Source organism: Carettochelys insculpta, chromosome 1 (assembly GCF_033958435.1).
Source record: "Carettochelys insculpta isolate YL-2023 chromosome 1, ASM3395843v1, whole genome shotgun sequence".
Taxonomy (NCBI): Eukaryota; Metazoa; Chordata; order Testudines; family Carettochelyidae; genus Carettochelys; species Carettochelys insculpta.
The window spans coordinates 264,840,366-264,857,058 of NC_134137.1; the positions used below are offsets into that span (position 1 = coordinate 264,840,366).

The 16,693-nt window shown below is 43.5% G+C and overlaps 1 protein-coding gene across 6 annotated transcripts in view; it reads right to left on the reverse strand.

Moving 5' to 3' along the window:
• The window catches only part of DENND5B (DENN domain containing 5B), a 172,326-nt gene that overhangs the window by 87,370 nt on the left and 68,263 nt on the right, over positions 1–16,693 (reverse strand). For 3 of the 6 annotated variants that reach the window (XM_075006608.1, XM_075006626.1, XM_075006636.1), the window contains exon 2: positions 1,561–1,670. In XM_075006608.1, the coding sequence (XP_074862709.1) occupies positions 1,561–1,670 (110 nt within the window). Of the gene's footprint in view, positions 1–1,560; positions 1,671–12,566; positions 12,586–13,486; positions 13,553–16,693 lie in introns of those variants that run through there. The other 3 variants (XM_075006618.1, XM_075006597.1, XM_075006644.1) reach the window with 2 other exon arrangements.

Consider the following 16,693-nt stretch of genomic DNA (forward strand, 5'->3'; position numbering starts at 1 on the left):
TGGATGAAAAAGTAATCTTGTTTTCATCCAGCTTCCTGCTGTTAATTTCCACCAGGTGACCCCTTTTTTTTGTATTGCATTAAAATGCAAACACTTTTCCCACACTTTTCATGAATTTCTGGACCTCTATCATACTAACCCCCTTCACACACAGACCTCCGCCAGTCGTTTCTTTTCTAAACCTGACGGCACATCTTCTCTTTCTCTCTCTCTCTCAGGAAACCAGAACTAGACACAGTACTTGAGATGCCGGTGACCCATGGATTGATTTAATGGTTTTACATTTTCTATCTGTTTCCTTATGGTTCCTAACGTTCTGTTAGCACACGGCGCTTAAGCTTCCAGAGAACTATTCACGATGACTCAAAAATTTTGCCTTTTGAGTGGTAAAGCCAATACCTAACCCACTATTTCCAGCTGGATTGTTTTTCCAATGTGCATTGCTTTGCACTTATCTACATTGAATTTCCATCTGCCCTTTCACCCAGTTTTGTTAGATCTCTTTGTAATTCTTTAATGTTTGCTTTGGACCGATCTTAAATAATTTTGTATTATCTACAACAAACTTAGCCTCTTACCTGTTTAACCCTTTTCTCCAAATCGTTAATTATTATGTTGGATAGCATTGATTCCAGTGCAGATCTTTGGAAGGCCTAACTATTTGCTTTTTTTCCCCCCCATTGTGAAAGCTGACCATTTATTTCCTCTTTTAACTTGTTTCTGATCCATCAAAGCACATTCCCTTTTATCCTATGACTACTTAGTTTGTTTCCTTAGGTGCCTCTGATGAGGGTCCCTGTCACAGGCATTCCAAATATACTAATCAACTGGATCACCCTTATCCACATTCACTGACCCTAGCAAAGAATCTCATAGACGGGTGAGGCCTGATTTCTCTTTACAAAAGTCATGTTGACTATTTACCAACAAATCATATTCATTTAGGTGTCTGGTAATTCTGTTCTTTGCTACACTTTCTATCAATTGCCCTGTATGGAAGTTAGTGTCACTAGTCTCCAGATTGCCTCGGGAGCCCCTTTAAAAAATTGGTGTTACATTAGCTAGTTTCCAGTGACCCACAACAGGTTACATAACACGGTTAATAGTTCTACAATTTCATATTTGTGTTCCCTCACAACTCTTAGGGCAATGCCATCTAATCCTGATGACTTATTACAGTTTAATTTATCCATCTGTTACAAACCTCTCCTGTTGACACAGTGCTGGATGGTACTGCTGATGGTGGTAACAAATCTGAGCTGTTCTTTCTGGGCATATTCCCTACATCTTCTGAAGTGAAGACCAATGCAAAAACAAAACAACGCCTATATTTAGCTTCTTTTTCATGACCCTGACTTACTTGCGTGCTCCTTTAGCACCTTTGTCATCTACCAGCCCCGAAACCTGATTGGGAGGCATATTACTTCTGGTGTACTTACCTTCTGATTCCCTGACTTTCACATTCTGCATACTATCAATGCTATTTTAATAAATGAAAGGGCTGTTTTTACATCTAATAATTAAGAAGCTGATGCGTAAAGAAAGAGTTGCAACACCTACCATGTTTACGGCATCTCGATCAAAGGGGTTCCAGTCTATATTCTGAGGATAATGTGCCAAAACTTTGGATTTGAAAGTTCTCCTTAAGGGGCTCTGGTCAAAGTTCTCACCTGGAACAAATTAGAAAGCAGCGGCTTGTCAAAAAAGAAGTCACTTCAAAAGAATTGGTCTGTGCTTTTTTTTTTTTTTGCGCAATTGCGTGATCATAGTAATGGAAGTAATACATGGCATTTTCATTTTAATAGATTGTAATAAGATCATTTATTTAAAAGAAGTAAATTTTGAATAGAATGCTAAAATCTTGCCTGAATTATCTTGAATCAAGACTTGTATTATAAGGAAAAAATAACGTATACAAACATAATAAAAAGCTTAGTACATATAGCCATGAATTCAACTTGAGATAGAGCTTTTAGAATCGCTACTTAAGTTAACTGAAGAAAAATCTCAAAACAATTGAACCTACAATATTTACAGCTGTTTTAATAAGACTTGAAAACTATCAATGGAGTCCAAAAGAGATGCACTTGAGTTCTTGCTTCTGACAAATATGTAGGCACCTTCAGACTATTAAACCAACAAGTTAAGGCTCAAATAAGATTTTTTTTCCTACTGTCATACCAGAGAAACATGAAAATCAAGCCTTTTATTTCCTGAGTGTCAGATTTCAGAAACAGATTTTTGTGACATCTTCCATATGTATTAATAGCAATACTGATGTTAAACCTATAATAAATTAGTAAATCCATCAAAATTAGCAAGCTACAAATAAAAGCATCTCAAGTTAGTTGCCCATGGAGTTATAGCACAGCTTGAGGGAAAGCTATTGTATGGGCAACACAATCCTAAAAAGAAGTTTATTGAGAGCCGTGAATTACAATACCAATGCCTCTCTCAACCTCTTGAGGTCAGGTCAAAGGTCTAATGCCATAAACCCTTTATTTCTTGAATCAAAATATTAATTCGTTACATAAGTATTTTCAAATTTTCTGACTGCAGATCTGTTAAGCCAATCAACAAACAAATCAAAAAATGACAAAGATTAGCAAGCATTTCCCAGAGGAAATTATTTTAATACTCTTCCAAGGTGTCCTTCATTTTCAGCACTAGCTCTAGAAGATTTTAAAAAGCTAAAAGCCTAAATACTTGAGCATATTGTGGCACCTGATTGATTTTTAAACAATTCCCAGAAGTAAATGAGGGAAATATGATCTAGATAAAATTACTATATTGTGGGTATCAGAGGGGTAGCCGTGTTAGTCTGGATCTGCAGCAGCAACGAAGGGTCCTGTGGCACCTTATAGACTAACAGAAAAGTTTAGAGCATGAGCTTTCGTGAGTTAACTCACTTCTGAAGCATCTGAAGAAGTGAGTTAACTCACGAAAGCTCATGCTCTAAACTTTTGTTAGTCTATAAGGTGCCACAGGACCCTATATTGTGGGTGTACAACTGATTGAAAGACATACTTAAGGAGTAGTTATCAAGGGTTCACTGTCAAACTGGAGGGTCACACCTAGTGGTATTCTGCAAGACTCAGTTCTAGGTTGGATACTAGTCAATATATTCATTAAATTAATTGAATAATTGAGTAGAGAGTATACTTATACAATTTGCAGATGGCACCAAGCTGGAAGGGCTTGCAAACACTATGAAGGACAGAATAATAATTCAAAATGACTGACAAACTGGGAAAACTCATTTGAATTCACCAAGATACACCTGACTGTATCAAATGTCAAAATACTTCACTTCCAAAAGTTGGGTGAGGGGGTAGAAAGGGAATCAAAGGCTCAACTACAAAATTGGGAATAATTGGCTAGATAGTAGTACTGCTGGAAAGAATCTGAGGATACCAGTGAATCTCAAACTGCATGTGTGTCAACCACATGATGCAATTGTTAAAAAAATGTAATGTCATTCACGTGTGTACTAACAGGGATATTATAAGAAAGACACAAGAGATGGTTCTGCTCTGCTCACCCCGTTGAGCTGCAGTGAGAATGCTGTGACCAGTTCTGGAAAGGTGTAGACAGACTGGCAGAAGTCCAGGGGAGAACCAAAAAAAAAAAAAATCATAAAAAAACCAGACCGATGAGAAAAGGTTAAAAAATGGAGCATGTTTAGTCTTGAGAAAAGAAAACTGATGGGGAACTTGATAAACAGTCTAACATATTTGAAGGTTTTTATAAAGGAGATTATGATCAATTGTTCTCCATGTCCACTGATGGTACAATAACAAGTAATGGGTATATAACCTTCAGCAAGTTATATGCTAGGTAAAGCAGTCCAATTATAAGGACAGTAAAATACTGGAAAACATTTCCAGGGAAGGTTGTGGAATCCCCTCTACTGGAAGATTTTAAGAACAGGTTAGATAAACTCCTGTCTGGGGTGCCTAGTTCACTTAGTCCTGCCTCAGCACATGTCTGGATTTGATGGCTTCTCAAAGTCCCTTCCAGACAACATTTCTAGGAATCTATCAACATCCAACAGCTGATACTGAGGTAAATAAACAAACAAACATTCTACTCATCTCTTACCTGGAGATAAGAGAAAAATGAAATCTCTGTGGAGAAAAAGATTTAAATAATTTAAATTCAAAGATTTAAAAAATCCACTCATTTTTGATGTTTTTAAATATTTATCAAAATATTAATCGAAGGTTACTGAAATAAACATTGTTTCACCAAAACCTGTTTTTGTAAGATTATTTTTAAATATGGAAAAAAGGCACAAAATGTTTTTCCATGAAAAAGGTCTGGGGGAAAATAATTTTTGGATGAAAAAAAGTTTTAAAATTTTCAGCCAAATTGTACTGGAGATTATGTACTCCTATAAGAGAAATGAAAGTGAGAGCTGCTTACTTTTACTTAAGACTTTTTCCGAAGGTGATGTGAACTGTGATAGTATAATCTAGGATTTAAGATTTGTACGCTCAAATTCATTGTTAGACATGAGATGTTGCCCAGGTAAAAAAAGATACCCACAACAAATAGCTGAGGAGTTACATTCAGCTTAAAGCCTGCTGGTGTAACAGATCTGTAGAGGCATATAAACCTGCACAAACACTCTCCTCTCACTCAAATTAACTCCATTACTTCCTTTTCATTTCCACTACTTTCCTTCATTTTGTCCAGCAATATTTCAATATTCAGATAATGGATTTACATAAGGTGACTTTCTGAAGATAGGTAGAGTAGACCCCACCCCCAACATACGTGGAGGTTGTGTTCTTGCTTAACCCTGTGTCAGTCAAATTTCATGCAACTTGGGAGAGCCAAGAAACTGATCAGGGCAGCAGCCCTGGTTAGTTTCCTGGATTCAGCCAGTGAAGAGGAGCCAGGAACCAGGGGGCAGCCTGGCTCCCCCTCAGCTTGCAGAGCCAGGAAACTGACCAGGGCTGCTGCCTTGGTCTGTTTCCCCTCCTGTCAGTGGCGGAAGCAGAGAGTCTGACTCTTGGTGGCCACTAATTGAGGGGCAACCACTCAAGGACAAAAACGCAGAAGCATTAAAATGGGGTGGAAAAATCCTGGGGGAGGGGGAAATAGAAGGGGACACAAATATGCTGGTTTACTTTATGTGCTAAAATGCCTATTCACAACCCTGCACTGAGACAAGTTGCTCGTCCTGGGAAAGCATACGGAGGACGGAGCTACTGCAGTTTTTCCACCAGAAATCTGTTTTACAACCTCCTATTGCATTAAATTCTACCTCTAAGCTCAGAAGTCTTTCACAGCTGGTAGCAATACCAGGAGGAAACCACGTCTGAATATAAAAACTTAATACAATTCAATAAGTCCGTTGCCACAACCACTCGATGTACATTCCATTCCTTAGGTCACACTGAACTGGGATTTCCAAATTATTCAGAAGACACCAACCATATTATAATGCCCGTTTAACCCAAAAACTTTTGGATCTGATTTTCAGAGGTACTGGGCACCTACAGTTCCCACTGATTCCATGGAGTTAAATGGAACCTGTTGGTCTCTAGCATTCAAAGTGAGTTCCTGTATCTTTTCAGAATGTTCCTCTAATATTTGATTGAGTGTGTCCTGTAGCAGTCAGTCAATAACAGCACGAAACACATTCATAAAGGAAGTTTCCCATCTGCAGAATGAATCAGACGCTCTTGATGCACATGACCGGGTGAACCTTGAGAAGACTGGCATGAAGTAGAAGCCACATTACACAGACACTCATCTATACAAGTTATGAGCACAGCCAGGATCGAACTACCTTTTTCTACTAACTTTTTCTTAACTGGTCCTTTCCAATATCTTCGAGCTTCAGCCCACCCTTTGCAGGGTGACAATGTTACTCTAATCTCCGCTACAGGAAGGCTGCGTCTGTGCTACGAGCTTATTTCGAAGTTAACCTCGAAGTAAGATGCTACTTTGAAGTAGCCTGCAGAGTGTCTACACACGCTTCTCCCTACTTGACAGTTAACTTTGCAGTAAAGTCACTACTCCATTCCCAGGTCCTTTTGGTCCCTGCCAGCTACCTTAAAGGAACCAGTTCCCTGGCAACACCAGGCAGGAAGCTGAGACTATGCCACAAGCAGGGGCAGCACAAGCTCCCACTCAGACAGCCCCTCCTTGATGCAGCATCTAGGCTCCGCACCCCCTGGCCACCATGGTAGGATGCCAGGATCCCCCCCCGTGGTCCTGAACAAGAAGTCTGAGGGCTCACAGTGCCTGGGCAAGAGCTGCGCCAGGAGGGGTCCTTGTGGACTGAGGACGAGCTGAAGGATCTCCTTGCTCCTGTAGCGGGGAGAAGGAGGTCCTTCAGCAAAACTGGCACCCGGCAGAGGAACGCCAAGGTATTTGACCGGCTGGCCAGAGGCCTTGCAGCCCGAGGCCATGCCAACCGCAGCATCAGGATCAAAGTTAAGAACTGAGGCAGGCATACATTAAATCCCATGATGCTGCCAGCTGGTCGGGGGAAAGGCCTGTGCACTGCCCGCACTATAGGGAGCTGCACAACCTCCTGAGGCCAAAGGAGGCAGACACCCAACAGCACCTGGTTGACACAGCCAGTCCCCCTCCCACCCCCATGGACAGTGACGAGGAAGCAGGCTCCTCCAGCACCACGAGCCCCCAGCATGGGGAGTGGCCCACTGATACTGAGGACAATGACAAGGGTTCCAGCAACAGGACCCTCATCATTGCCCTCCCCTCCGGGACACCGAGCAGAGCCTCATCAAGCCTCCCCTTGCCTGAGCCCTGGGAGGTCGCAGCCGGTATGTATGGGGTGAGCAAGATGTTGCAAGGACTGGGGATGCCCCCTAGCGAACAGCCCCAGACCCCACGTGCCTGGGGACGGGGGAAGGGAACACGGGCCAACCCTCGCCAAGAGGGAACCTCTAAACACCCGGGATCTCACAGGGTTCTCAGGCCACCAGGTGGCAGGGGTGTGGAGAGAGGAGCAGCAGGGGTGTGTGGTGGGAGCCAGCACAACGGGGGCCCCAGACCCCCTGGGGTTGGGAACCAGCACTCACGGGCTGTCCCCGTCCCCTTGTGTCTCCAGAGGTCCATCACTGGGAAGCCACCACAGCCCACCAGAGCAGGCTGCAGCTGCAGAGAGCCAGGAGGCTGCCCCATTGCCCCAGCCTGCATCCCCCTGCAGCCGTGGCAGAGCCTCCTGGAGACAACACTGGAAGGACAAGGAGGCGGCCACGAACAGGGCTGTTGTGTGGGAGATGACCGGGGTGCTCCAGGACTGTTTGGGGATGGAGCTGGATGTGTGGGTGTGGCTGACCGGCAGCCTGGATGCCATGGCCCAGGCCTTGGCCTCCTGCCATGCCCAACTTCCCACCCCTTCCCAGCCTGGCCCCCAGCCACCTCTTCCCCCTCATACCCCACACCCCCGAAACAGCTGCCCAGAGCATGGTGGACTGTCACTGGCTGCCCGTGTCAAGCTGGCTTTGTTGCTGCTCACCGAGGCGGACACACCTGGCCCAGCACCAGTGGCCCCTCACCCCACCCCCCCGTGGTCCCATCCCTGTCACGGCCCCGCAGGGGGCCCCGGACTGGTAGGGCAGCCATGGCCAACGCAACTCCCAGCACCACATGCCCCTGGGCAACTGATCCTTTTCCCATCCCAGCCCCACTCCCAGTTTAGCCCCCCCCACATAGCCTCCCACCTCCCCCGTGGACCGTTCCCCCCATGAAATGTAAATAGTTTCAAATGTTCTGTTGTGTTTTCTCAAATACATTTACTCCCCAAAGTAAAGTTTATTGTTCCACCCTAACCCTGTATCCTTGGTGCTTGGTGGGAGAGTGGGGGTGGGAGGTGTGGTGTGGAGTGTGGCTGGGAGGGGCAGGGCAGGCCCTGCATAAAGGCCTCACACAAGGCCTCCTGGACCCTGACCCCATCCCTCTGGGCCTCGCGGTACCAGGCAGCTATTCGTAGCCGGCCTCCAAGTCCACAGCCCAGTCCTGGAGAAAGGGCTCCCACCAGCTCTCCACAAAGTTGTCCCTGATGACTGGGGGGGGACATTTGGGAGGCTGACATCCAGCTTGATAAGGAGGCTGTGAAACCTCCCCTTCAGCCTCCCCAGCACTGGCTTAACTGTGCCCCAGCATGGTTGAGGTGACCACTAAAGGTATCCTGGGCTGCTGTGGTTTGTTCGGTAAAGGGCTGCATGATCCACATGTGCAGCAGGTATGCGGCATTGGCTATCATGCAGGGGGTGCCATGATGTCCCTGAGCAGGAGCACCTCGGGGGGGGGGGACGGGGGGACGGGGGGGAGCGCCCGCATCTCGTCTCCCAGCCATTAATTCTGGAACACCCCCCACGCACATCCAGAAAACTGCCCCTCGTGTCCACCAGGGCCTGGATTACCCCCAACTGTTACCCCCTTCCTGTTAACGTAGGCACCCCTTCTGTGGTCTGGAGCCTGGATCGCCACGTGAGTCCCATCTAGGGCTCCAAAACAACTGGGGAAGCCCAGGTCTGTGAACCCAGTGAGGGTTGCATCCAGGTCCCCCAGGGTAACAGTGTGTCACGGAAGCACGCTGTTGATGGCTAGGCTGACCTGTGGGGGCGTGAGGGGGAAGGAAGGAGGACACGTCCATGAATGCCTGAGCAGGGGGTCCCCGCTGCCCCCTGCCCAGTAGCCCCCTTCCCAGGATGTGTCCATGGCGGGGGCCAGACTTACCTCGATCATTACTGCTCTGATGGTGGCCTTGCCGACTCCAAACTGGTGGCCAACGGGACCAGAGGCTGTCGGGGTGACCAGCCTCAAGAGTGTGATGGCCACCCTCTTCCACACTAGGAGCGCTGGCTGCATCTGGGTGTCCTGGTGCTGGAGGACTGGGGCAAGCCAGTGGCAGAGGTCTTTGAATGTCTGGCGGGTCATCCGAAAGCTCCTCAGCCACCACTCATCATCCCAGTCCTCAGCACCAGCAGGTCCTTCCACTCCGTGCTGGTGGTGAAGGCCCATTGGCACTAAATGGGGGGACTGGTAGAGGGGCAGCAGGGCCGTAGCCAGGGCCTGCAGGATGGGTCCCATGCAGGCAACTCAGCTGCATCACTGAAAAAGCAGGGCAACCAGCCTGGCCAGCAGGCTGGCCAGGATAGCGAGGACATCGCCCTCAAGGAGGGTTTGTCATCAGGCATTGTCCCTATGTCTTCTCCCCAGCACATGCTCTGCTGCTGTCCACAGCCTGGCAGCCTTGAGCATGTGAAGGGTATGGGTGTTGGGAGGGGCCCTTTAAGGGATCAGTTGGCTGCAAGTCCAGAAGGGCTTGTCTGCCATGCGACCCCATGCCTGCATCATTTCCTGGCCTCTTACTTTGAAGTAGGGGCCAATTGTAAGTGTAGGTGTTTTACTTCAAAGTAGGGGGGAAGCCTACTTTGAAGTAAGGAGGGGTGTATTTTGTGTGTAGATGCTCTACGTTGAAGTAAACTACTTTAAATTATTTTGTAGCGTAGACACAGCCAAAGTGAAGTCTTTAATACCCTCTCTCTCTTGCAGAGACAGATATAAATTCCTTGGATTCTGGAGGGAGTAACTGAAAAGCATCTTGATGGTGGGACTACTGGAGCTGGTGGGTATAAGAAAAGCCACATGGCTAACCATTTCTTAAACAGTCAGCTGAATTTCTCTCTAGAAGAGGTTCTCTGTACTAGAAGTTATATACCTTCAAATTCCATAGCTGTGAAATCTATTGTGATTAACCGCTGATATCTGCCTGTCCTGGACAAAGAATAAAACACGGCACTTCTGAAGCACCTCATACCTAAAGTTTACCACAGTATTTCACACATTAAGGTCTTCCTGTGCGTCTGTTTACTTAAAGGCATCTGACAAATCGAGGACATAGTGTCATATTCATTTCCCCTAGGCACTCTATGCTAGACAGATCTCCAGTCCGGTCCTTATTCAATAAAATGTGGCTTAACTGTAGAGACACCTAGCACCACTATAAAATCTTCTTTTGGCCAATACTTACAGCAGCGCTGATTGTGTCCAAAATTGCAATGCTTAGCACCTCAGCTGGAGAAAGCCACATTAGGACCTTCGTTAAAAATGGAGGGAATGAATGCAGAGACTTCCTCCTTCTAAGAGCCAGAACCGAAGCCCATATTTGCTCCTCCTTTCATCTCCGGTAGCACAAGTTTACCAAGCCACCATCTTCCACCCACAGATAAAACTCAAATACAGCTATAAAGTTATTTTACAAATTAACAAGATTCTGTCACTCAGGATGTGCAGGGACTTCTGAATGACTCCACAGCAATAGGAGCACCACAAGTTTTTTTTGTTTGTTTTCAGCAGTGTGAGGTACACAATAGTTCACCCAACAAACAGAAGATAGTAAGAAGGGATAACAGTTTGCCTCCAAGCCACGTTGATGATGAAATTCAGGATTTTTAACCAGTGTGACAGACCACTGCCTGGGGGCTGTAAGATCCTGCAAGAGGGCTGGTATACTGGCTGGTGGGGGAATGCCTTGTTGTTTCCCAATCAAGGCAGACAGCTGGGGGCCTCATTAACTAGTAGCCACAGTCAGCAGTCATTGGCTAGCTGAGGCCCTGCACTCCCTATAAAAGGTTCCCCCTAGCTGGTTGCAGGGGGAAAGGCGCATGCAAGAGCAAGAGGTAACACAGGGAAGCGGTGGGTGAAGTGGCCCAGGGGTAGGTTGCTACATTGGGGCAGGGGAGAAGGCCCTGCCAGCAGCCACCTGACCTTGTAGGGACCCTGGGCTGGACTCCAGGGTAGAGGGCGGGTCTGGACTCCCCCCACCCTTCCCCAGAGGGGTACTACATTGGAACAGGCAGAGCCCTGCAAGGGGACTGGTGCTGTCCTCCCCAGTTGGGACTTGCCTGTGATGAGGATGGCTTGCTAAGCGGAGACTTCTGCCTTGGGAAAGTACTGAGCAAATACAGGGTTCTCTGCGAGTCTCTGAGGCCCACCAAAGAAACCGCCAGGAAGCGCAGGAACCCACGGGGGTTGACAAGGGACTTTGTCACACCAGTCTATTCAATCAGTATACACAAAGTTTACACAATTATAATGAGAAATCTAGCATTTTTATGGAAAAATCCTGGGCTGTCTGAAGCCCCGTATGCTTGTATGAAAGCCTAGTTTTTCTTACCTTTCCAGAAAGTCTGCAATGCCTACAATTTATTGAGATAACATTTTTTTTTTAAAAAAGGTAAAAACGTACACATAGGCAACAACCGAAAGACAAAAGGAAGCTACCAAGAAGCCACACCGAAGTAATTTTCATTGATTGATCAACTGCAAAATAAAGCAGAGAACATTGCACCCTCCATAAAAGGCTATTCTTGAGTACCAAGGACTGTGGAAAAAGCAATTTATAAGTAACTTCAATTCAATTGATGATGGCACAGCAAAGGATAATTTAGAGTTGTACCTTCTTTAAAAGCTCTTTACTGTGAGGGTGAAATGTCATCATATACTAAATCTACAGAAAAGAACTCTCACCAACACTCAGGCAGATAGAATAATTAAATCCACTCAGGAAAGAAAGTGGGAAAAGTTAAGTCACAGCAGGCAGAATCTTCTTGGCAAACATGAGGGAGTATTCAAACCATTTTATAAACTCCCATCACTGGTGGTATTGGACTGCTGCATCACACCTCGCCTGGAGAGGGACTTCAACTTGACAGTATTTTCAGGCACTAAGTGAATTATGATTTAATATAATTAACATGTAAATCTGCAATATTAGCTTGTGAAATTCCAAACTGTAATTACCAGAATGTACCATATTTGAGCCTGACTTAGCTTTTAAAATGGAATCCAGCTTCTTATCACTGTGGGCCAGATACGGACACTATTAATTGCACGGAATTCCACAGCAGATTCCATTTACTTCAAATTCACAGACAAAGGGGCTACCTCGGTGCAAGCAAGCTTAACAATCTGGCCCTAAATTAAACCCTTGAAATCAGAGGGTCAAAACGTTTGTAGTAAGTTGAATATTTTAACTAATAATAGGTCAGATAAAATTTCACTGAAAATGGATACTTGAATTATATAGAGCAAGAGTGGAATTATAGTTCTGCAAATTTTACCTTAAAACACTAATAAAATTTTAATTTTTTCTGCTAAATGTGGTTTAGTTCAGATTTACAAGTAAGTGGCTAGGTGCTGAACCCCGCTGCTAAATAAAATGTGAAATTGTGCGAATTTAATCTTCAAATGATAAGCAGATGTCATGAAGCTGTGTAAAGTATTATTGTTTATTTAGGGGGTTGGTTGTGAGGAACTCAGATAAAGGGCAAAAAGGTTTCAGTTATCCATAATCAGTTGCATTTTGGAGTGATTGCTCAGAAAATAAAACTAGAAGTGTTGAGATTTTAAACAAAACATTTAAATAGTAGCTATCGCAGCTAGAGGCTGCAAATGGATGTGTATTAAATTGGCAAAGCCCCCTCATTCCACACCCTGTAGCCTGAGGAACTGTAGCTGTGTGTGGTTGATTATGAATTCTGGAACGTAGCTACCGCAATAAAAATATCTCCTACCTCTTTTAGAGGATCTTTAGGGAGCTTTCCCACTGCTCCCAGCCCCCACAAGACTTCATGACTCTGCTTGCTGCTGTGACTGCAGATGCACATACAGGAGAGCTAGCGGTCCACAGCTTGATTCTAGCAGATGCCAATCCAAATGTTTGTATCCAGGACTCTACACATATTCTTGTTATCGTTAGACTAATGCTTTGTAGTTCTCTTACATGGGGCCGTGGCACATAAATATGATTCTAGAACTAAAATTAAAAATATATAATGAATTTATTCAACTGGAAATCTGTTTAGGTGGGATTGTATATTCCATGCAACACTTACCCTTCAATGTTTGATAGAAATGCATCAATGTCAGATTTAAGCAAGTACAAGCAAATCAAGGACTCTTTGGAGAGTTAGATGTCCTATCAATCTGTGTGGAAAGTTTTAATTGTTAATTTCAAACATGCTATTTCCTGCAGATATAATGAGGCACATTTTACAACGTAGATCTTTTCAAAATCGTATGAGCCTCTGTAGCAGGAATTGGTGGCAACTCAAAAACTTTGGTTTACACCTGCATTTTAGGTACAACTGGAGTTTGTGATAGAAATATCTATTGATGTAGTAACATAAAAGAAGCCTTTAGATTCTGTCTCTATGAATATAAGTATATATCTAAATACATATGTGGAAGGATTTCCACCAATATACGTCAAGAAAAATTAAGTTTATTTTGTAAGAGTGAAACATATCTGCCAAGAGAGCACTAGAGGAAGATATAATTTAATAGATACTGATTCAAGTTAAGCTACAAACAAATGGTGCAATATTTAATGCTGAGACTTAATCTGAGTTGATTTAAGAGAAATAAGATGAAGAATATTTTTTAAAAAGGCAGAGAGAGCCTGGAGTTCTGATTTTTACATCCTCTCTTTTACCTGAGGTTCTGTTTGCAGTATCTGAGCTCTTGCCATGGAGATCAGCTTCTAGCCACTGGTATAAGACTATATATAGCATAATGGAAACAAAAACAAAAAGAAAAAGCATGTATGAACAAACCAAAGATGCACAAAACTCAGAAAAACATGATGCAGAAGAAATCATTCCTTTCCAGCCCTTCTGCCAAAGAACAAAGCACCTAGCACTGAATATTAAAGTATATCCTTCCTGTTATAGCATGTAACTGGTAAACACATTAACACAGAGGTGAAGACCTGTCAAGATCAGTAGCAATAGAAGAGTTTATAATGATATGTTAGTATAACTTCAAAACATCTAAAATTATTAAGGAGCCAATTAATACATGAACAAAGCCTACAGCATATTTTAGCAAAGCAATGGTATGTTGGGCTCATACTGAAAAGGACAGAATCACTTAAATGCTTTATATTAGCAACAGTGCTGCAATTCTAATACTATAGTTTATTCCATCTGAGAGTTAAAAAAGCAGGGCTAATAGGTCTATTTATAATTTCACTGTTCAAATACAGCAGTTTTTAATAGGCAAGGTGCCTCTAGAAAACGAAGTTTCACATTGATGGCACTATTTGCAACGGTGCTTTTGAACACTGATTATATAGTTTAGGAGCTGAGAAAAGAACCCTTAACATATTTCCACAGCAGGTACCCCAATAAACATTGGCAACATTGAATAGTAACAGAGAGATAGCCGTGTTGTTTTGATAGAACATAAACTAAAACATTTTAAACAAAATTGGCAACATTGAATTTGAAGGTTCATTTACAACATGTCTAACTGAATGTTCTCTTCCTAGCACAGGTTTTGTCACTCTTTCATAGAAAAAAAAGAGTCCACAAAAATCTTTAGAGATACAGTAAAATACCACAGAAACAAAATCAAATGAAAATAGATTTTGATGTGCTCAGGCACTAAATAAATGAACTGCAGATCAAATCTACAAAACCAAAATAAAAAATTTCTTTACAGCACTGAATTACCAGACAATTCAATTATTTTCAAGAAGTGAAATAAACAGAGCAAATCTATTTTCTCTCTTTGCTGGTCAATTGTCTATGGCACCAAGAACTTCGAAGCAATCATTCCTGTTTTCTCTAATTGTCTGTTGAGGTGATAAGACACTCCTCTGCATGTGAGTGAGAGAACTGCTTTTAATTAAGAAATCTAGAATGGATTTTTTTTTAAGGAGGAAACTTCTTGTTCCTTGGGTTGACAGTGGGACATTGACCTTCAATTTTCTCCCTCAGTTTTAACACATTGGTTACATTTTCAACCTGCAAAGCAATGGTTTTCTGCTCCAGAAACCTTAAATGATATCAGTCCCATGTTCTGAGCCACCTACCAAAATCTAATAATTAGAGTCTGTAAGAAATAAACTGCTATCTGTGTGATTCCTAGGGTTGGGACAGAAGAATGTAAGTTAGTTAGGGAAACCACCAGTTAGGAAAAAGTGTGTAGTTCTTGGGCCCATGAGATCCTTCCCCCACCTCTTTAATAGCAGTAGATTCCATAGGAGTGGGAAGTAACACTGCCTCTCCTGAAATTACTCAAGGAAGGAATAGTCTCTTCACACACACAAACAACAACAAAACCCAAACAAAGAAGCTATTCAAGTAGACGCACAACTGCAGTCTGCTCTCAGTTACGAAATTTCCTATGCTCTAAAATCTCTGGGTTAATCAATGATGCAGAACTACTTTGTACACTAATAACCAGAGTGATTCTACACCTGTCTTGTTTGAATGGCTGCCATCGTCAAAACTCCTAACTTAAGCCCTTTAAAAATTATAAAGGGGTTACACTCTCAACTACCAAGAATTTTTAATATATGGATACCTTATCTTCAGTGGGACAAGACAGCAAGAGGACTTGAATGATCTAGGATAATGGGGGTGGGGAAGAAGTGGGGGTGGAGGAAATGGGTCAGCTTGTCACACTGCCGACACATATCTAAACACTAGAACGGGGTGGCCAACCTTTTCACAACAGGAGCCACAGGGCAATTTTTTTTTTTTACATGTTCCAGGCACCAAACACAAAATAATCTCAAACCTGCCCTCCCACCACCCCGCTAATCCCCAGGATTAACCTGCCTCAGACAACAAGCTCTGCGCGCTACTGCTGCTTCTCCATGGCTGCCACCTCCCCTCCTGTTCTCGGCATGGCTCCAGCAGGGGCAGACTTGACCGCCCCTCCCCCCAGCTCTCCTGCTCACTTCCCCTACCTGCAGTGCAGGTGGCTCCCTGGCTTGCCGTGCTGAAATGATGGAACTAAATTTAATTGGTTTGATGGCCAGATCCCTCCCCACTGCCTTGCCAGCTGTTAAACCAATTAAATTTAGTTCTATCATTTCAGATGCAGCAGGGCAGAGAACTGCACGTGGTTCCTTAAGGAGGTGCATGCAGCTTTGGAGCCACAGGTTGCCACCCCATGCCCTCGCTTGACTACACCTTGCACCGTACACTCACTTTGGTTGGCTTGGGTAAAATGGTGCTGCTGCCACAGGAAAAGGCTATGCGGGCCAGATTCTGGTCCGCAGGCCACATGTTGGCCAACCCTGCACTAAAGTACAGAGATTTATGAACTCATATGGTTCCAAAACAAAGACCAAGAACTATTAATAATGAAGAAATAAGTGTGCAGTTATAAAACAATAATGTATAGTAGGATTCCTGTCAATGCAAACTGAACAGGAAAAAAAAATTATGGTATGGAAACTATAGTTTATCACCACTGAATAGGTATGCTTTTGGGGAAAAAAAGCAATTTTTTTTTACGATTTCAAAGTTAACATTATATAGTTCTAAAAGTTAAAAAAGACTAAATAATCTGACCCTAACAATTCAGTTTACGCATCATCCACTCATTAAATATATTCTATTTAACCTACTTCACTATTTGTTGCCTGGTGTACTAAGAAGTCTTTGTTCATCTGTTGGCGCTTGAGTGTGCAGCTATAAGAAACTGACTCTGTTTATCTTGTATAATGTTACTCCACTGACAGACAGTGGATATATTTTAAACTGAACAACGTAGGTAAATTCCATGTCACCAGAAGAACTGTGGATTAAGCCATTTTAGAGATATAAATTTTATCTTTGCCTTCGGGTAATAAGGATTATTAAATATAGGTTAAATCATTCATAATGTTTCCACTGAATTAGTG